This window comes from Rhincodon typus, chromosome 26 (assembly GCF_021869965.1).
Source record: "Rhincodon typus isolate 14 chromosome 26, sRhiTyp1.1, whole genome shotgun sequence".
NCBI classification, from domain to species: Eukaryota; Metazoa; Chordata; class Chondrichthyes; order Orectolobiformes; family Rhincodontidae; genus Rhincodon; species Rhincodon typus.
In genome coordinates this window covers 350,376-372,546 of record NC_063357.1, presented here as the reverse complement: position 1 = coordinate 372,546, position 22,171 = coordinate 350,376, and the positions used below count along the sequence as shown (strand labels likewise).

The following is a 22,171-nucleotide window of genomic DNA, read 5'->3' as shown; positions in this document are numbered from 1 at the left end:
ACTCCCCTCCAGCTCCACCACACCCGGCACTTTTCCCTGCAACCGCAGGAAGTGCTACACCTGCCCCCATACCTCCTCCCTCACCCCCATCCCAGGCCCCAAGAAGACTTTCCACATCAAGCAGATGTTCACCTGCACATCTGCCAATGTGGTATACTGCATCCGCTGTACCCGGTGTGGCTTCCTGTACATCAGGGAAACCAAGCGGAGGCTCGGGGACCGCTTTGCAGAACACCTACACTCAGTTCGCAATAAACAACTGCACCTCCCAGTCGCGAACCATTTCAACTCCCCCTCCCATTCCTCAGACAACATGTCCATCCTGGGCCTCCTGCAGTGCCACAACGATGCCACCCGAAGGTTGCAGGAACAGCAACTCATATTCCGCTTGGGAACCCTGCAGCCCAATGGTATCAATGTGGATTTCACAAGTTTCAAAATCTCCCCTCCCCCTACCGCATCCCAAAACCAGTCCAGCTCGTCCCCGCCTCCCTAACCAAGGGAACTTGTGTGAAGATGCAGAGGATATGGGAAGAATTTTAAATGAATTTTTTATCTCCATATTCACAAAGGGAAGTGATGATGTGGATACAGTAATCCAAGAAGAGCAGTCTGAAATATAGAACAAAATAATCATAACGAGAGAGGAAATGTTAGAGGAGTTGGAATCCTTGAAAGTGGATAAATCACAGGGTCACATTAGTTGTTCTCCAAGATGTTGAAGGAGGTCAGGGAGGAAACAGCAGATGCTCTGAGGATTATTTTCCAATCTTCACTAGACACAGGTGAGGTGCCGGAGGACTGGTGGAATGCAACTGTGGTTCTTTTGTTTGAAAAGGTTACAAAGGAATTGCCAAACAGTTATAGGCCAGTTAGTCTTACTGTGGTAGTGGACACATTGTTAGAATCAATCAATGTCATTTAAAAAGACATGGACTAGTCAGGGGTAGTCAGCATGTCTTTGTTAAAGGAAGGTCCTGCTTTACAAAATTCATTAAATTCTTTGAGAAATGGACCAAAGAGTGGCAGATCGAGTTTAATTTAGATAAACGTGAGGTGTTGCATTTTGGTAAGGCAAATCAGGGCAGAACTTATACACTTAACGGCAGGATCCGGGGGAGTGTTGCCGAACAAAGAGGGCTTGGGGTGCAGGTTCATACTTCCCTGAAAGTGGAGTCGCAGGTCGACTGTGTGCTGAGGAAGGCATTTGATATGCTTGCTTTTATTGGTCAGTGCATTGAATGAAGTCATGTTGCAGCTGGCCACTTTTGGAATACTACATTCGATTCTGGTGTCCCTGCTGTAGGAAAGCTGTTGTTGAACTTGAAAGGGTTCAGAAAGGATTTACAAGGATGTTGCCAGGATTGGAGGGTTTGAGTTATAGGGAGAGGCTGAATAGGCTGGGGCTATTTTTCCTGGAGTGTCGGAGCTGAGGGGGCAACCTTATTGAGAGTATAAAATCATGAGGAATATGGATAGGGTGAATAGCCAAGGTCTTTTTCTTGGGATAAAGGAGTCCAAAACTAGAGGGCATAGGTTTAAGGTGAGAAGGGAAAGATTTAAATGGGACCGAAGGGGCAACTTTTTCACACACAGGGTGGTGTGTATATGGAACAGGCTGCCAGAGAAAGTGGTGGAGGTGGGTACAATTACAACTTTTAAAAGGCATCTGGATGGGTACAAGAATAGGAAGGGTTTAGAGGGATATGAACCAAATGCTGGCAAATGGGACTAGATTAATTCAGGATACCTGGTCAGCATGGACAAGTTGAACCGAAGAGTATGTCTCCATGCTGTACAACTCTATTATTCTAAGTGACAAGGAGAATTGATGAGCGTACTGCAGTGGATGTTGACAACATTGGAGTTTAGTAAGGCATTTGACAAGGTCCCACATGGCAGACTGGTCAAAAAAGTAAAAGCCCATGCGATACAGGATGTTGTGTTGAATTGGATCCAAAGTTTGCTTTGTAACAGGAAACAAAAGGTAAGGGTTTTATAAGCTGCCCTTGCAGATGGAAAGCTGTTTTAAGTGGTGCTCCTTGATGTTGGGGCACCTGCTGTTTGTTTTATACTTTCATGATTTGGATTTGAATGTGGGGGGCACAATCGGGAAATTTGCAGATGGCACAATAAGTGGCCATGTAGTGAATGATGTAGAAGATAGCAGTAAGCTACAGAATGACATACAGCTAATTTTGTTTTAACAGGCACTTTATCAGCCGTGACTCTTGATAAACTGGCAAAAATTATATACCTCAAATACTGCAGTCTACTGCAATGTGCTAGTATTTATGCTGCAAATAAAGTATAACAGTGATGTGTATACCAGCTGAATTACTTTCCTAATTATTTAATGTGTGCTTTTACATTGATTTTAGGAGGTGTGCTGATGTTTTTAACATAGATTTTTTGAGAGATGTTTGCTTGGTCAGGGTATTCTGTGGTTAGCTTGAGTTTGATTTATTGTTGTCACATGTACTGAGATACAGTGAAAAATGTTGTTTTGTCTGGTATACATGCAGATTGCACCATACAAAGTGCATCAGGGTAGCAGAACAGAGTGCAGAATACAGTGTAACAGCCACAGAGAAGGTGCAGAGTGAGAGATCAGTATTAACATTTGAGAGATCCATTCAAAAGTCTGATAATTAGTGGGGAAGAAGCTGTTCTTGAATCTGTTCATACGCGTATTCAAAATTTATATCTTCTGCAGACAAAAGAGAGCAGAAGAGAGCATAACTGGGGTGGGAGTGGTCTTTACAAACTAAAACAGAAATTGCTGAAAAACCTCAGCAGGTCTGGCAGTATCTGTGGAGAAAAATCAGAGTCCATGTTTCAGGTTCAGTGACTCAGAACTGAAGGTAACTATGAAAAAGTTGTTTTTTATGCAGAAGATAGGCTGCAGGGATGGGGTAAGGAGTAAACGATAGGTGGAATAGAGCCCAAGGAGAGAAAAACTGTTGGACAGACAAAGGCTTGGATAATGATCAGCCTGGGAGAATGAAAAGCCGTTAGTGGATCATAGTGGTCTTTGATCATGTTGGTTGCTTTGCCAAGGTATTGATGTTGTGTATGGATGGAAGGCTGGTTTGCTTGATGGACTGGGCTGTATTCACGACTCTCTGTAGTTTCTTGTGGTCTTGGGAAGAAAGTTGCCAAACCACACTGTGATGCATCCACATAGGATGCTTTCTATGGTGCATCTATAAAAATTGGTAAGAGTCCTTATGGACATGCCAAATTTTCTTAGCCTCCTGAGGAAGTAGAGATGTTGTCGTGCTTTCTTGACCATCGCATCGATGTGGGTGGACCAGGACAGGTTGTTGGTGATCATCACTCTCAGAAACTTGATGCTGTTGGATTTCTCCACATCAGCACCATTGATGCAAACAGGGGTGTGCCCCCTCACTCTGCTTCCTGAAGTTAATGAACAGCTCCATTGTTTTGCTGACATTGATGGAGAGATTGTTGAATTTACACCATGCCACTAAGCACTCAATCTCTTTCCTGTATTCTGTTTTGTTGTTTGAGATCCAACCTACAACAGTGATGTCGTCACCAAACTTGTAAATGGAGTTGGGGCAGAAGTTGGCTACACAGTTGTGAGTATATAAGGAGTACAGGAGGGGGCTGAGTACATAGCCTTGGAGGGCAACAGTGTTGAGGATTATGGTGGAGGAGATGTTGTTGCTTATTCTTACTCATTGTGGTCTATGGGTCAGGAAGTCGAGAATCCAGTTGCAGAACGGGGTAGCTGAGACCTAGGTCTTGAAGTTGGGAGATGAAGTTGTTTGGGATTATGGTGTTGAAGGTGGAGCTGTAGTCAATAAGTAAGAGCCTAATGAGGTATCCCACTGTTCCAAGGATGAGTGTAGGGCCAGGGAGTTGATGTCTACGGTGGACCTGTTGCATTGGTAGGCAAATTGCAAAGGATCAAGGCAATTTATAGACTGAAGTTGATGTGAGCCATGACTGATCTCAAAGCACTTCACACTTAGAGGTCAGAGCCACCGGGCAGTGGTGATTGAGGCATGCTGTATGATTTTTATGCCTGCCTCTTGATTATCCAGAATATTTGATCAACCAGCATAGGTACTGGTTAATAAAAGGTTTGTTGTAGATGGTGGAAGGGCAGGAAAATGGCAAATGGAGTTCAACTCTAATGAGCATGAGGGAGGTCAAACAGTAAAAGGGAATACACAATAAATGGGAATGAATAAACGGGTAGATGAAGTGAGAGACTTAGGCATGCAAGTGTAAAGATCCCTAAAGGTAGCAGTACAAGTGGATAAAATTGTAAAGAAGGTATTTGGAATGCTGTCCTTCATTGTCGGAGATATAGAATACAAAAGTAGGGATACAATGATGAAATTGGATAAGACACTGGTGAGGCCACAACTGTGTGCATTTCTGGTCACCATATATCAGGAAGAACATATTTGGCCTGAAGAGAGTGCAGAAAAGATTTACTAGAATGTTGCCAGGGCTGGAGAAATGTTGGTACGAGGAGAGATCAGAGAGTTTGAGGTTGCTTTCCATGAAATGGAGAAGGCTGAGGGCCGGTCATGCTTGCGGTATACAAAATTGTCAGAGTATGGATAGAGTAGACAGGAGGAACCTGTTCCCCTTGGCAGAGAGTTCAAAAACCAGGGGACATAAATTCAAGTGAAGTGGCAGAAGGATTGGAGGACACGTGGGGAAAATTTTTTTAACACAGAGAGTGCTTTTTTAAATTCACTCTTGGGACGTGGACATCACTGGCTGGCCAGTATTTTATTGGCCTTGAGAAGGTGGTAAGCTGCTGCCTTAAACCACTGAAGTCCACATACTGCAGGTTGACCCACAATACCCTTAGGGAGAGAATTTTAGGATTTTGACCCAACAACAGTAAAGGAGCTGCAATATATTTCCAAAACAGGATGGTGACTGGCTTGGAGCAGAGCTTGAAGGTGGTGGTGTTTCCATGTATCTGCTGCCTTTGTCCTTCTAGATGGAAGTGGTCGTGGGTTTGTAAGGTGCTGTCTGAGGATCTTTGGTGAATTTCTGCAGTGCACCTTTAAGATACTACACACTGCTGCTTGAGCATCAGTGGTGGAGGGAGTGAATGCTTGTGGATGTGGTGCCAATCAAGTGGGCTGCTTTGTCCTGGATGGTGTCAGCTTCTTGAGTGTTGTTGGGGCTGCACTCATCTAGGCAAGTGGGGAGTATTTCATCACACTCCTGACTTGTGCCTGTAGATGCCGGACAGGCGTTGATGAGTCGGGCGAGGGGAGCGGCAAGTTCTGGAGCACATGTCTTCAGGACCATTGCTGAAATGTTATCAGGGCCCATAGCCCTTGCAGTTTCCAGTGTCTCCAACTATTTGTTGATATCACGTGGAGTGAATTGAATTGGCTGAAGACTGGTATTTATAATAACGAGGACCCCTGGAAGATGCTGAGATGGATCATCCACTCGGCACATCTGGCTGAAGTTTGCTGTGAATTCTTCAGCCTCTTCTTTTGCACCTATGTGCTGGTCTCTTCCAACATTGAAGATGGGGATATTTGTGGAGCCTCCTTGTCCAGTGAGTTATTTAATTGTTCACCAGCATTCGCAACTGGTGTTGGTTGGACTATAAGCTTAGATCTGATCTGTTGGTTGTGGTTTTGCTTAGATCTATCACTTGCTACTTATGCTGTTGGCAAGCAAGTAGTCCTGTCTGGTGGCTTCACCAGGTTGACTTCCTGTTTTCAGGTATGCCTGGTGCTACTCCTTGAATGCCATCCTTCACTCTCCATTGAACCAAGTTTGATCACCTGGCTTGATGGTAATGATTGAGTAGGGGATTTTTAAAAAATTCATTCACAGGATGAAGGCATTGAGTTCAGAGTCAAGTGCATTGCAATGGGTCTGGAATCACATGTAGTCCAGACCAGGTAAAGATAGCAGTTTGCTTCCCTAAAGGATGTCAGTGAGCCAGATAAGTTTTTCTGACAACAACAGTTTCACAGTCATCTTTAGAGTGTTAATTCAGTTTTTTTTATTGAATTCAAATCCCACCATCTGCTGTGATGGGATTCAAACCTGTGTCCCCAAAACATTCTGCTAGGCCAAGGTTGCAGATTGTGCTAGAGTATAATTCTGCTGCTGTTGATGGCCTGCAGCACTTCATGGATGCCCAGGCTTGCGTTGCTAGATTTATTTGCAGTCTGTCCCATTTAGCATGGTGATAATGCCACACAGCAAGATGGAGGATATTCTCAATATGATGATGGATCTTTGTCTCCACAAGGACTGTGCTAGGGTCACTCTCACTGATACTGTCGTGGACAGATGCATCTGCGGCCAGCAGATTGGTAAGGATGAGGTCAGGTATGTTTTTCCATCTTGTTGGTTCCCTCACTAATTACAACACAGTCTAGCAGCTGAACCGCACTTGGTGGTGGACATTGAAATCCCCCACCCAGTGTACATTTTGCACCCTTTGCACCCTCAGTGCTTTCTGCAAATGTTGTTCAGAATGGAGGAGCAATGATTCATCAGCCAAGGGAGGACATGGTAATCAGGAGGTTTCCTTGCCCACATTTAACCTGAAACCATGAAACTTCGTGGAGTCCGAAGTCAATGTTAAAGACCCTGAGGGCAGCACCCTCCTGACTGTACGTTACTGTATCACCATGTTTGCTGGGTCTTGCCAGTTGGACAGGATGTATCTAGGGATGGTGATGGTGATGGTGATTGCGGTGTCTGGGTTATTGTCTGACAGGTATCATTCTATGAGTATGACTATGTCAGGCTGTTACTCGACTGGTCTGGGATGGCTCTCCCAATTTTGATATTAGCCCCCAGATGTTAGTAAAGAGGATGTTGCAGTGTTAACAGGGCTGTTTCTGCTGTTGTCTTTTCCAGTGTCTAGGTCGATGTTGTGTGGTCAGTCCAGTTTAATTTCTTTCTTGAGACTGAGTACCAATTGATATATCTGAGTAGCTTTCTGGGCCATTTCAGAGGGCAGTTGAGAGTCAACCACATTGCTGTGGGTCTGGAGTCACATGTAGGCCTGACCAGGTGAGGTTAGCAGATTTCCTTCTGTAGGTGTCTGGAAATCGCTACCGGAGCTGGAGGCAGAGACCCTAAATCTTTCAGAAAGTACCTGGATCTGCACCTTAAGTGCTGCATGCAGCAGTGCTTTGGTCTGTGTGCATTAAGATGAGATTAGAAAGGGCATCTGTGTGTCTTTGCATTGACATGGACAAGATGGGCCAAATAGTCCCCTTCTGTGCTGTATCGGGGGAGGTGATGGCCTAGTGGTATTATCACTGGACTGTTAATCCAGACAATGTACTGGGGACCTGGGTTCGAATCCCACCACGGCAGATGGTTAAATTTGAACTCGATAAATATCTGGAATTAAGAGTCTAATGATGACCGTGAATCTATTGTCGATTGTTGGAAAAACCCATCTGGTTCACTAATATCCTTTAGGCAAGGAAACTGCCATCCTTACCTGGTCTGGCCTACATGTGACTCCAGACCCAGAGCAATGTGGTTGACGCTGAACTGCCCTCTGGGCAATAAATACTGCCTAGCCAGCAATGGCCTCATCCCGTGAATGAATAAAGAAAATAAAATCATTTGTATGGTTTCTATGGAGATTATTCATGCCTGTACTAGCTTTTTGAAATCTAATTTAAGCCAGCTTTCTTATAGCCCTGCAAATGTTTCCTTTTTAACAATTCTTGCAATTACCTTTGAAAATTATTGCTACATTTGCTTAACCAGCCTTTCAGATCATCATAACCTGCCTATAATCATCTCTCATATCCTTTCTGGTTCTTTTGTCATTTATATTAAATCTGTGTCCTTGAGTTGAGAATGCAATTGAAAAATTATTGATCCAGTGTGTATATAATGTGACCACCTCATTGTTCAATAAAAGCTTTGGTTCCAAGAAATATCTCACTAAACAGTTAAAATTGGTAATATGGCATCTAATTAATGAGTACAAGGAGAATAAAAGTAGTGATATGGAAAGTATACTCCATTTTTCTGTTGGTTAAATTTTCCAGAGTGCTGGATTTCGGCTTCCTTTGCTAAACAACATCTGTTATTACCAAGGAAGCACCTTACACAGCACCTTGTACTATATAGCGGAAGGAAGAACAAGGTAAGAAAGCAGAGACACATAGGCTTGCTGAACAGGTTCCAAATTTAGATCCTGAAGACCAAAGATTCAATCAAAATGCTAATACTGCAAATTTTCACGTTGGACATATATTTGGAAATACACACATATTAAATATTGGAACTTGTTTCACTCCAAACATGAAGGGATGTCTATATTCCACTTTACATACTCATGTGCAATAAAGAAAAAGTTTTCCTTAACAAAAAAGCTATTACTCCGTGACTTCTATTCAATCTAATAATCATGAACCTCAGGCGAGGTCTTTGGTCCTCACAGACCCCATCAAAATAGGAGTAAAGAGAATAGATTGCTGGGGCTCTGGTGGATATATTTAATACTTCGCTAGCCATAGGTGAAAGCCAGGTTACTGGAGGATAACTAATGTGGTTCCCTTTATCAAGAAGGGCAGTAGGGATAGGCCAAATAATTACTGACCAGTTAGTCTAACGTTAATAGTCGGGAAATTATTGGAAAAAACTCTGAAGGACAAAATTAATCAATAATTGGAAAGGCAGGGATTCATCTTGAATAGTCAGCATGTATTTGTTAGGGGGAAATCATGTCTGACTAATTGAGATTCTTGAAAATGTGACTAAATATATTGATGAGGGTATTGCAGTTTATGCAGTTTACATGGACTTTAGTAAGGCCTTTGATGAGGTCCCACATGGAAGGCTGGTCTAAAAGATAAGAGCACATGAAATCCAAGGCAAGTTGGCAAACTGAATGCAAAATTGGCTTACAGATAAGAGACAAAGGGTGATAGTGGAGGGTTGTCTATATCATTGGAAGCCTGTGGCCAACGATGCACCACTGGGATCAGTTTTGAGACCCTTGCTATTTGTTCTGTACATGAATGACTTGAATGTGAATATAGAAGGTTTAATTAATAAGTTTGCAGATGATTCAGGAATTGGAGGTATTGTTGACAGTGAGGAGGATGATATCACGCTATAGTCCAATATTGATCAACTGGTAAGATAGGCAGAACAATGGCAGATGGAATTTGATCCTTATAAGTGTAAGGTGATGCACTTTGGGAAGTCTGATAAGAGAAAAACGTACACAATGAATGGTAGGTCTGAAGGGAGAACTAAGACATTTATGTACAAGTCCACAGATCCCTGAAGTTGTCAGCATAGGGTAGTTAAGCAAGGATGCTTGCCTTCATTAGCTGGGGCATAGTGCGTAGGAGTAAGGAAATCTTGTTACAACTTTATAAAACATTAGTTTGGCCAAAGAGACAATAATGTGTACAGTTCTGGTTGCCACACTATCAGAACGACGCAATTGCACTGGTCGGGTGCAGAGAAAGTTTACCAAAATGTTGCTCGGTCTGGAAGGCTTTAGGTATGAGGAGAGTTTGAATAAACTTGGATTGTTTTTACTGGAAAGATAGAGGCTGACGTGGGACTTGATTGAGGTTTACAAAATTATGAGAGACATAAATAGGGTGGATAGTCAGAGGCTTTTTCCCAGGGTGGAAAGGTCAACTACAAGAAGGCACAGGTTTCAGGTGAGAGCGGTGGACGTTTAGGAGGGAAAATGTTCCATACAGAGTGGGGTGGGTGTCTGGAATGCACTGCCAGTGAAGCTGGTGGAAGCAGGCACCTTAGCAATGTTTAAGGCATATCTTGATAGACGTGTATGGGAAGCGAACAGGGGGACAGAAACTGCATAAGGGCAATAAGTAGTGGGTCTAAATAAGGAGTAGGAATCGGTGCCTGCATGGTGTTCCTGTGCTATATTGCTCTTTGTTTTCATTGGAGCAGAGAAGACTGAGGCAGGATCTAATTGAACTATCCAAATTATGAGAGGCACAACAGTAGATTGTGAGGATCTCTTCCCCATGGCAGTCGTGTCTAAGAACAAAGGGCATAAGTTTAAGGTGAGGAGCAAGTGGTTTAGAGGAGATCTGAGAAAAGTTATTTTCACTCAGAGGGTGCTAGATATATGGAATGTGCAACCTGAGCGGTTGGTGGAGGCAGGTACTCTCAACATTTAAGAAGCATTGGATGAGTACTTGAAATGCCAGGGCACAGTAGGCTATGGACCAAGTGCAGGTAAATGGGATTAATGTAGTTTGGTGTTTGTTGGTCAGCATAGACATGGTAGGCCGAAGAGTTTCTATGCTGTATAACTCTAAGATTCATTCCTGTGCCCTACAAAATCTTCCAAGTACAGGATTGTCGTACATGAGATCATTTTACATAATGAAAAATGTAGTTGCTGTTTATAAGTTGCTTATATTTCATATTTTCAGGGAACTTCTACAAGCAAGGGGAGATTCGGAAGAAGGAACTTCTGCAGAGCTGTGGTCTTCTGGGGATCCCTTCATCTCGTGTAAACATTCTGGACCATAGGTACATACAAATTGCAATAGTTCAGAGTATAACTTCCAAGCTATACTAATCTTCATTGAAGTAATGTCTTCCAAACACATGAGACGCTTAGTGTCTCTTCAAATAAGGTGCTGTGTTTTTGTTCTAAAAGTACTTTCAAAATTAGAATTTTTAAAAAAAACTTTTATTTATATTTTCCAGAGTTTTCCAACCTCACTGCTTTCTTTTATCAATGTTGCTTCTTGCTGAAGTTACAGCAGAAACACAAGTTTTTTATTCTCGCACTGATGAGATATGTACATCACTGACAGATTTGTATTTATTGCCCATCCCTCGTTTCCATTAAGAATATGGTGATGAGCTGCTTTTTTTTAATCACTGCTGTCTATGTGGTATTGTTAAAATTGGTACCTCCCCCAAATGGTCTTAACTCATTCAAGTCCTTCTGTTGGGTGTTGGCAGACTGCCCACCCTTGGAGGGCATCCTTTGCTTGCTTGATGCAAAATGATGTATGTGCACATGCACACAATGAGAAAGACCCCCATGTATTGATTGGGAGTAAAACCAAAGCTGTTCTTTTTCTGTTCTTCCTTGTCATTAGGATATTAGGGTAATTGTGTTTACTGACTCAACTGAGATTAATTTGCATTTTAACAGATCAAGGCCTTTCAGGTTTGTAAAACTCAGTTGCATAATGCCTTAATCAACTCATCCTACTCTAATTATTAGGCTCTCAACTCTAACATTCAACAGGTTTATTTGGAATCACACAAGCTTTTGGAGCACAGTCCCTTCGTCAGGTGCAGTGAGACAGCTGGACACGCAGAGAGATCAAAAGATCATACAACTGGTGTGAGTGGAGTGTCAGATGATAAGTCTCAGCAAGTGACCAAGAGTGTTAGACGGTGTGTAAAGTGTTTCTGCAAATAAACACACATCTTGGGTGAAATGGTTCACTCCATTGGTGGGGCAGGGGGGATGTTGTTTGTGTGTGTGTGAGCGAGAGAGTATGTATATGTCAGACAGTGTAATATGTAATTCGAAACTGTACAAACTAATTAAGGTAGAGAGATCATAACAATTTATAAAGGTGATGGTGTCAAGACAGGAAAGTAAGGAAGATTTTACAGATACAGATATCAGCCAGGGCTCCCTGATTGGGACTGTTAATCTGATTCAATCAGGGAACTAATATTCTAAGAGGTCCAGCTTACTGACCTTGTTAAAATCACTAGATCCCTCCGCTCTGAGTCCGAGGACGTAGGTAGGTCCTTTTTCTTGGAGGCACTCCTTGGGCATTTTAGCATTGGGTCAGGTTCCTCTGATATGGATGGCGTATAATGCATGGGAGCTTGCCTCCTGCACCTCTGTAAAATTTCACTCTCTTTCCAGTGGCAAAGGCATCAAGGTGGCTGTATCCATCATGTCCATCTATGAATCTGAGGACTCAACAATGCTTGACGGAAAGGGGCCAGAGGTATTGGCAGCCTTTCTGACTGTTCTGATGGACAGGGCACATTTTGCTCCCCCGCTGTTTGTGAACTTGCAGCTTTCATGTGCTTGTTCAGGACCTTTGCACCTACCTGAACTTTATGTGTCACTGGTCATGTCAACCATGCCTGTCACCCACACAAGGCCATTTCCGTGATGCTTAGACCAGACTTCGTCCCCTGTGTCAAACAAACAGTCTGGCTTGCTTGGCGGAGTCTTCTGTCCAGCCTTGGCATTCCTGATGCCAGTTCACCCCAGGTCTGGGAAGATCGGACTTACCGTAGCACAAAAAAGTCTTCTACCCATTAGCAACTCTGCTGGTGCTATCCCTGAGGTTGCATGGGGTGGTCCTTTAATCAAATAAGAATCGTGACAGTGTGGTATCTAGCAAGCTTGTAGGCTGTTTTTTCAAGCCAGCCTTCAAAGTTTAGATTGCTCTTTTTACCAGGCCATTGGATGATGGATGGTATGGAACTGTCTTTGTATTGTCGAATCCCATTCGACCTTAAGAAATAAACAAATTCTCTGCTTGTAAATGATGGCCTGTTCTCTGTGACCAACACTTCCATGTATTGAAAAAGATGCACACAGTTTTTCTATTGTTGTCCCAGTGTTTGACGAATGGACCCTTTGGATCTCTGACTACTTTGACTGGGCATCTACTATGACTAAGAACATTAAACCCATGAAAGAATCTGCATAGTCAACGTACAACTGAGTCCAAGGTTTAACTGTCCATTCCCATAGATGTGGGGGAGCTGCTGCTGATAACTTTTGTCCTTGTTGACACTGTGGACCGCCCCATCAATGCAGCTATGTCTGAATCCAAGCCTGGCCATCAGACATAACTTCTTGCCAACATCTTCATTTTCGAGACCCCTGTACAGCCCTGGTGGAGTTCAGCCATTATTTGACAATGACTTTTGCTCAGGACAATCACTCTTGCTCCTCATAACAATATGCTTCCACCGTAAGCTGGTGTCTTTGGGTCCAGAAAGTTCTCAGTTCTCATTGTGATGGCCCTTTGGTTTCCCCCACCAATACCAATTGTTTCAGTTTTGAAAGGACTGAATCTTTCTGTGTCCGAAGTCTGATATTGTCAGCTATAACAGGGAGTGTGTCCAAAGAATTTAATATCATAAAAGACTTTCACATTTAAAAGACATCTGGATTGGTCTATGAATAGGAAAGGTTTACACGGATATGGGCCAAATATTGGAAAATGGGACTAGGTCAGATTCGGATGTCTGGCCAGTGCGGACGAGTTGGACTGAAGGGTCTGTTTCCGTGCTGTGTGACTCTATGACTCTATTGAGGATACCACTGAAGATGCATCTGCACTCACTACTCAGCCTCTTGGACAATGTTCTAACTTGTAATTAATTATAAGCACTTAGTATGCTGCGGAGCCCACCACTGAATGCAGCCCGAAGCAATGGATGGCACTGCCTTTCCTCTTTAAGCAGACCACGTAGGGAATTGTGGTCCATGATTATCATAAATTTTTATCCGTAAAACTATTGGTAGAATTTCCTGACTACAAATGTGCCTGCCAATCCTTTGTTCTCTATCTGGGCACATTTACGATCTGCATTAGCTGAAGTCCTTGATGCAAACACCGTTGAGTGTTCCTCTCCATTGGGTCACCTATGAGCTAATACCATCCCGATGCCATATGGAGAGGCATCACATGTCAATACCAGATCTTTCTTGGGATCATAGGGTGCCAACACCTTAGAGGATGATAGCTGTTTCTTTACTTCAATGAATGCTAGTGCCTGTCTATTACAACTATTTCCAAGGCGCCCCTTTTTTAGGAATTGATGCAAAAGGTGCCAGGATGGAATCCATGTTATGTATGAAGTTTCTGTAACAATTTACCAGATCAAGAAATGATCTAAGTTCCTGGACAGATATGCGAGCCGAGGCACCTTTGACCACCCTCACTTTTTTCCCCACTTTAGGCATATGCCTGCCTTGGAAAAACGCCCTGCAACTATACGCAAGTTCTCTATGTGATTCTTATTAGTTTTCAGTTATTGGGACGATATCTAGTAAATGGCAACATGAGGTACACTTTGCGAAATGTTCTCCATCAACTGCTGAAAAAATTGAACAGGCTGATGATACCCCAAATGGCAGTCTCGTATATTGGTACAAGCCCTTATGAGTATTACTTGTAGCATACTTCTGGGAATCCTGGTCAAAACGCAATTGCAAGTAAGTGTGGCTCATGTCCAGCCTCATGAAGGATAGCACTCCCCCCACCACCACCAGCTCTGCGTATAAATCCTGAGGGATTGGGTATTTATCCAGCCTGCGAAAATTGGTTTAGCATTTAAAATCTCCACAAAGGCAAACTAAGTTGTCAGGCTTCAAAATCAGTATGGCTGGTGCTGTCCATTCTGCAAATTGGACTGGTTTGATGATTCCTTCACTTTCCACCCTTCTGATTTCTGCCTTCACTTTTGCCCATAAGGCAAATGACACTGGGCAGGCCTTGCAGAATCATGAAATTGCTTCCTGGTCAACATGCACGGTGGTCTTGGCTCCTCTGATAGTCCCCACACCTTCCTGGAATTGAAAACTGTTGAGCCAATCTAGTTGATTCTCTTGCAACCAATTTCACCCCATCAATCTTGGGCCGAGCCTTTTACAACAATCACTGGTAACTGAACCAGCTGCTTTTCATAAGAGACCAAAGCCAAAGTTGTACCTTTAATCTGTAAAGGTTCCCTGGTTTAAATGTTCAGCGTTGCTGAGATTTTACATAAAGTTAAGGCTGGAGTCAGAGTGAAGTTTGTTAAAAAATGGTTCTGCAAACATTGAGACAGCTGCACAGGTATCACTCCATTAGAACCAGGTGACTATTTAACCAGATGTTTATCTTGATTCGTTCTGATGTTGATGTTGTGAAGCAATTTAGTTGTTCCAAACCAGATGCAGGTGGACTTTCAGGGTATGAACTCTCCTGGATACAGGCCTGTGAGTTCTCTAACTCAGTTTAGGTCTAGTGTGACACTTTTGCTGTTTCAAGGCCAGATTAACAGCCCTACTGAGGGAACTCATCTTCTATGAGGTCTAACTGTCTGATTTCATTACAATCACTACAGTGAGGTTGGAAATTGGTATTATTTTTCTGATTACAATGTGTTCCATTCCATTCATAACTACTCAGATGCTAAAGCAGTCCATGTTCACATGTAGCAAGATCCAGGTAACATTTAAACTTGGGCTAATATTGACAATTACCAGTCTTGCCAACGAAGTGCCTTGCAATGCTATTCTCTAATCAGAGAAACTATAAGCAACACCTATCATTCCCTTGACATTCCATGTCATTACCCATTGTTGAACACCCCACTATCAATATCCAGGGGTCATCACTGACCAAAACCTTTAAATGGACCAACCACACAAATTCTGTAATAACAAGAGTTGTTTAAAGCTGGGAATTCTGTAGTGAATGGTTTATCTTCTGGCTTCCCAAAGTCCTTCAATCATCTACAAAGCACAAGTTAAATGAACGTAGGAAATAAAAGCAGGAGTAGACCATTTTGCCCTTTGAGCCAGCTTTATCATTCAACCAAATCATGGCTGATCTGTTTGTGTTTTGAATTCCTCATTCCCATCTACCCCTATAAGCTCTGATTCCCCTGCCTAACAAGAACCTATTCGCCTCTGTCTTAAAAATATTTCCCTGCTTCCACTGCCCACTGTGCGAGAAAGTTCAAGTTGCACAACTCTAAGGGAGAAAAAATTCCCCTTTCAGTAATAAAAGGGCAACCACTAATTTTAAAACTGATCCTTAAAACATATTTTCCACATCCACTTTGTCAAGACAATGCAGGATCTAACATACTTCAATGAACACAGGAGTGTGCCAGTGACGGTGATGTTCCCTGACCGAATATGAAAATTTCCACTACTATACGAGTGCAAAGAATCCTGCCAACTGTGACTTGGCTATCTCTAATGCTGTTATTGTGCCTGGATGGTTGGTCAGCCACTAACAGTGTCTAGTTATACTAAAGTGACTTTGAGGGGCAAAGTTCAGGTGTGGGATTTAGTGCTAGTGAGAATAATGACTCTGCTGCTTCCTACTTTCAAAAGCACCCCCTCTGTGATCTGGTTCACAGAATGTTCACATGATGAATATATTAATGAGAGATAGTAGGAACTGCCGATGCTGGAGTCTGAGATAACAAGGTGTGGAGCTGGATGAACACAGCAGGCCAGGCAGCATCAGAGGAGCAGGAAAGCTGACGTTTCGGGTCTGGACCCTTCTTCAAGTCTGGCCTGCTGTGTTCATCCAGCTCCACACATTGTTATCTATGAATATGTTAATGTTATCTTGAAAAAAAATCACTCAACATTAACCTAAATAAAATAATTAAACTAATACACCAAATATTATCCAAAAATATAAACGTACATTAACACTAAAGTGATAAAATTGTCATCAATAGAGATTTCAAGATATCTGCTCATTGATTCCTAGTTTGGATTCTGTCAGGACGTCTCTGCTCCTCACATTATTACAGCCTTGGTTCACACTTAGGATCTGAATTCCAGAGTTGAAACCAGAGTGACTCCCCTTGACATCAAGGCCACATTTAACTGAGTATAGCATCAAGGGGCCCTAACAAAACTGGAGTCAATGGGAATGAGGGAGAAAACTCTCCACTGGTTGAAGTCATACCTATCAGAAAGGAAGATGGTTATCATTGTTAGAGGTTAGTCATTTCAGCTCCTGCAAGACATAGAAATATAGAAGATAGGAGCAGGAGAAGGCCCTTCTGCCCATCCAGTATGTAACTGCCAAAAACATACTACTGTGTACATCAGTCCCACTTTCCTGCAATAAGCCCATAGCCTTCAATGTTATGACATTTCAAGTGTTCATTCAAGTACTTTTTGTAAAGATTTTGAGATTTCCTCCTTCGATTACAATCCCAAGCAATGCAGTCCAGATCTCCTGCTATTCTCTGGGTGAAAAAGATTTTCATCAAATCCACCCTAAACCTCCTGCGTTTCACCTTAAAATTATGCCCCCTTATTATTGAGCATTCAACTGAGGGGAACAGCTGCTTTCTATCCATTCTATCCATGCCCCTCTGTCAGGACCTCCTCAACAATCTCTGCTCCAAAGAAAACAATGTGAACTCATCCAGCCTCTCTTCATTGCTGAAATGCTCCATCCCAGGTAACATCCTGGTGAATTACATTTGCACCCCCTCAACTGCAACCACATCTTTCCTATGGTGTGGTGACCAGAACTGCACTCAGTACTCCGGCTGTGGCCTAACCCAAGTTCTGTACATAGAACATAGAATAGTACAGCACAGTACAGGCCCTTCGGCCCCCGATATTGTGCCGACCTATTATCCTACTAAGATCAATCTACCCTACATACCCTACATTTTACTATCCTCCATGTGCCTATCCAAGAGTCGCTTAAAAGTCTCTAAAGTATCTGACTTCACTACCACTACCGGCAGCGCATTCCACATGCCCACCACTCTCTGTGTGAAGAACCTATCTCTGACATCTCCCCTATACCTTCCTCCAATCACCTTAAAATTATGCCCCCTCATAGTAGTTATTTCCATCCTGGGAAAAAGTCTCTGACTGTCCACTCTATCTATGCCTCTCATCATCTTGTACACCTCTATCAGGTCACCTCTCATCCTTCTTCGCTTCAATGATAAAAGCCCTAGCTACCTCAACGTTTCCTCATAAGACCTGCCCTCCAGTCCAGGCAGCATCCTGGTAAATCTCCACTGCACCCTCTCTAAAGCTTCCACATCTTTCCTATAATGAGGTGACCAGAGCTGAACACAATATTCCAAGTGTGGTCTAACCAGAGTTTTCTCGAGCTGCAGCATAACCTCACAGCTCTTAAACTCAATTCCCCTGCCAATGAAAGCCAACGCACCATACGCCTTCTTTACAACCCTATCAACTTGGGTAGCAACTTTGAGGGATCTATGGATGTGGACCCTAAGATTCCTCTGTTCCTCCGCACTGCCGAGAATCCTGCACAGCTCCAATGTAACCTACCTGCTCTTATCATCTATGCCACGATTGATAAAGGCAAGCGTCCTGTATGCTTTCTAAACTACCCTGTAAACTTGTCCTGCCACCTTCAGGCATCTATGAACAACCATCCCAATATCGCTATATTCCTCTGAGCTTCCTAGTGCCCTGCCATTCATTGAGTACTCCCTTGTTCTTCTCCTTCTTCCAAAGTTCATCACTTCACATTTATCAATATTAAATTCTATTTGCCATTGATCTGCCCAACTGACCAGCACCTTCCACCTCACTGTCAGCCACCTAGCCAATCTTCATGTCATCCACAATCTTACTTGTCATGCCCTCCACATTCTCATCTGTATTGTTTTTCAATATCACAAACAATAAGGGACTCTGCACTGATCTCCGTGGTATGCCACGGCACGCCAGGCTTCAGTCACGCAAACAGCCTTCTACCACACCTTCCGTCTCCAGTCGCTAAGCCAATTTTGGATCCAACTTGCAAGTTACCATGGATCCCATGAGCTTTTACCATTTTTATTTTCCCATGTGGGACCTTGTCAGAGGCCTTGCTGAAGTATGACTATGATTATGGAAGCTTAACTAAATAGTAACCCAATGCAATAATATGGCATAGAATTGACTTGTCCATGGTTACACAGAGTTTGCGCATTTTGTTGGGGTTGGCCAGCACATTCGCAAAATAGGATATGAGATCAATAATTCTATGTTTGCCTTCTGAGGCATGACTGATGAGTGCTGAGTAGCATTGCTGCACAATCAGCACAGACCCTGTACTTTTTACATCTCAGAGTCTTTAGGCTCGTAACGAGCAAATAGTGTACGTAAATTAACAGTAGAACATAGAATATAGAACATTACAGCGCAGTACAGGCCCTTTGGCCCTCGATGTTGCGCCGACCTGTGAAACCAATCTGAAGCCTATCTAACCTACACTATTCCATTATCATCCATATGTTTATCCGATGACCATTTAAATGCTCTTAAAGTTGGCGAGTCTACTACTTTTGCAGTAATCTGAGACTCCAATGCACTTCCCCTCAGCTACACACATCAGTTGTAAATTTGGGAAATTTAAATGTTCACAGAGTATGTTCATCAGTTTCTCAAGCAATCCACTTAAATTTATTGATGAAGGATGTGTTCAAATGACCAAGGCTTCGTGTCACCTGTGATTAACATGGGAACTATGAATTAGACTTGTTTACTCTGCCAATGGCCGTAAACTGTACAGATTTTAACCAGCTATGACAAGAAGAGTTTTTATCTGCAGCCATGCCAGGAGCTTCTTGTTTATAAACATTCAGTATATGTGCATCAAACAAACAAACATACATGGGAATCATACTTAGTAGTGACTACTGACTGCATTTTGAGTATCTACCCAGTTACCACCTGAGCCTGGTACCACTGTGACAAGTTCAAAGTATCCACACTGTTTTGTTTACTAACGTTTCCTTCCACTTATCCTTGTTTACTCATTAACCTTTTGCACTGTATGCTAATATGCTGCAGTTACTGTGAATAACTCAGCTGAAGATGCAATCATAGAAAACACAAGGCAGGAGTTAGGGGAATAGACAAAAACTGCTGGAATTACTTAGCAACCCAGACAGTACAGAGAAATAGCAAATGTTTGAAGTCTTACCTTTTCATCAGCTGTTTCATTTAAACAAGGGAGTCAAACTGACTTTAATTTTTACCAACTGCTCTTGTGACAACTGGTTTTCCCTGCAGAAAATCTCATACCCTGTTCTTGGGAATATCAGGCTCTATTTATTTCGCATTATTTCCAAAGTGTGATATTGCTGTGAAGTGTGATGATATTGTACAGGTCTAATGACGGAAAATTGGATTTGTCGCTTACAAAATTGTGAAGTTGTGAAATTGTTAAAAACCAGGTTTTGGAAGTGCTCAAAACAGCTTGAAGGAGAAGAGATTGATTCAAGTTTGCACTCAGTGCCTTTGTCAGGTCTCATCAGCAGTCATAAACCTGATTGATATTCTGCAGGCTGGCATTGCTTACAGAACTGTTGCAATGGAATGAAATTGGTGCTCTTAAGTATATCTGCCATTTTTTAATCACTTGCTACTTGCCTAAAATATCTTGCTTCCATGTTTTAAATGATTACATTTGGATTCTAATATCATCTTGTTCTATTGAATGGGTTACTTTACAACCAGTCATAAGTAAACTTTGTAATTGTTCTTGCCCTTACCTCATCCTCAGACATATTTTTGTTACCTCCAATGGTACTCCAATGGTTTTCTAAATGCACCATGTTACATCATCCCATCTAAACCTTTACTTCCTATATTCTAATTCTCAATAAATTCCATTCACTTATCACCCCTGTGTTCACTAATTCCCAGACTAGCAATATGGTCATGTCTGGAAACGACAGAGGACTAGTAATCTGGAACCGAAGATAGAACTCTGCCAAAATGAATGCAAATTCCAACAAAACAGCTGGGAGAAGTTAAATCCAATGATTAAATCTGCAGTTTCGAAGCTAATATCAGTAACTGTGACCATGACATCTGTCATCTACTGTTGTCACGTTTTAGGGAAGGGAATCTGCTATCCTTAACCGGTCTGGCCGACATGTAACTACAGATTAACAGTAATGTGGTTGACTCTTAACTGCCCTCTGAAATGGTCTCTAACAAGTCACTCAGTTCAATGGCAACAAATGCTGACCTCGCCACCGATGCCCATATCCCATGAAAGAAGAAAGAAAATAACTCTCATTCTTGTGTTCAGATCTTTCCACGGTCTCATCCACTTTCTACGTCTGCAGACGAGAAATCTCTGTGACTTTGGTATTGCTCCAATTCTGGCAGCTTGTGTATCATTGCCTTGCCAAACTATTGGAATCTGTGCCCTCAGCTAATTAAGCCCGAAACTCTGGAACTCTCTCACTTTCTCTCTCTCTCTCCTCTTCCAACACATTCCTTAAAATCTACGTGTCTGTTTGAGCCTTTGGCCACCAGTGGCATAAGTCTGACCCTGTGTTACATTTTTATCTGATTATGCTCCAGTGACACACATTGGGGTTTTTTTTTGCATTAAAGCTGTTGCATAAAGGCAAATTATTATAGTTTTCAATATCAATTCTTTTGTTATTCACTGGTAAGAAAATGTTTTTACTGTTGTATTTGGACATCTCAGCATAAGATCAGAAATTGCTTATAGAACATAGAACAGTACAGCACGGTACAGGCCCTTCGGCCCATGATGTTGTGCCGACCTATTATCCTACTAAGATCAATCTACCCTGCATACCCTACATTTTACTATCCTCCATGTGCCTATCCAAGAGTCGCTTAAAAGTCTCTAAAGTATCTGACTCCATTTCCACTGCCGGCAGCACATTCCACACACCCACCACTCTCTGTGTGAAGAACCTACCTCTGACATCTCCCCTATACCTTCCTCAACTTATGAGAATGTTTATGAGAATGGTCAACCTGCATTCCCTCATTTAATGCTGCTATTTATTAGGGCTACAGCAATAACTATCATTGCTTCACTGAGTTCAACTTTTTCCTACATAAGATGCAGTAAATGCCTTCACAAAAATGACAAAAGTTCAGTTGTACTCACTTGTCAGTTCTGGCTCAGTCAAGCTCAAATTTATCCTAACTTGAGACCTATGTGTGCTTCCTGGATGACTATTGGAAGCAAGAACAAGATCAGGGACAACAAGGTGCAGGGCTGGATGAACACAGCAGGCCAAGCAGCATCATAGGAGCAGAGAGGCTGACGTTTCGGGCCTCGACCCTTCATCAGAAAAGGGGGAGGGGAAGGGGGTTTTGAAATAAATAGGGAGAGAGTGGGAGGCGGATAGAAGAGGGATAGAGGAGAGGATAGGTGGAGAGGAAACAAACAGGTCGAAGAGGCGGGGATGGAGCCAGTAAAGGTGAGTGTAAGTAGGGAGTTAGGAAGGGGATAGGTCAGTCCAGGGAGGACGGACAGGTCAAGGGGGCGGGATGAGGTTGGTCGGTAGGAGATGGAGGTGCGGCTTGAGGTGGGAGGAGGGGATAGGTGGGAGGAAGAACAGGTTAGGGAGGCAGGGACGAGCTGGACTGGTTTTGGGATGCGGT

The 22,171-nt window shown here is 42.7% G+C and overlaps 1 protein-coding gene across 1 annotated transcript in view; it reads left to right on the top strand.

Annotated features, from left to right (window-relative positions):
* pigl (phosphatidylinositol glycan anchor biosynthesis, class L) overlaps window positions 1-22,171 on the top strand; it is a 56,307-nt gene that overhangs the window by 6,577 nt on the left and 27,559 nt on the right. The window contains exon 2 of the mRNA XM_048612312.1: window positions 10,434-10,533. Coding sequence (XP_048468269.1) covers window positions 10,434-10,533 — 100 coding nt within the window. The remainder of the gene's footprint in view (window positions 1-10,433; window positions 10,534-22,171) is intronic.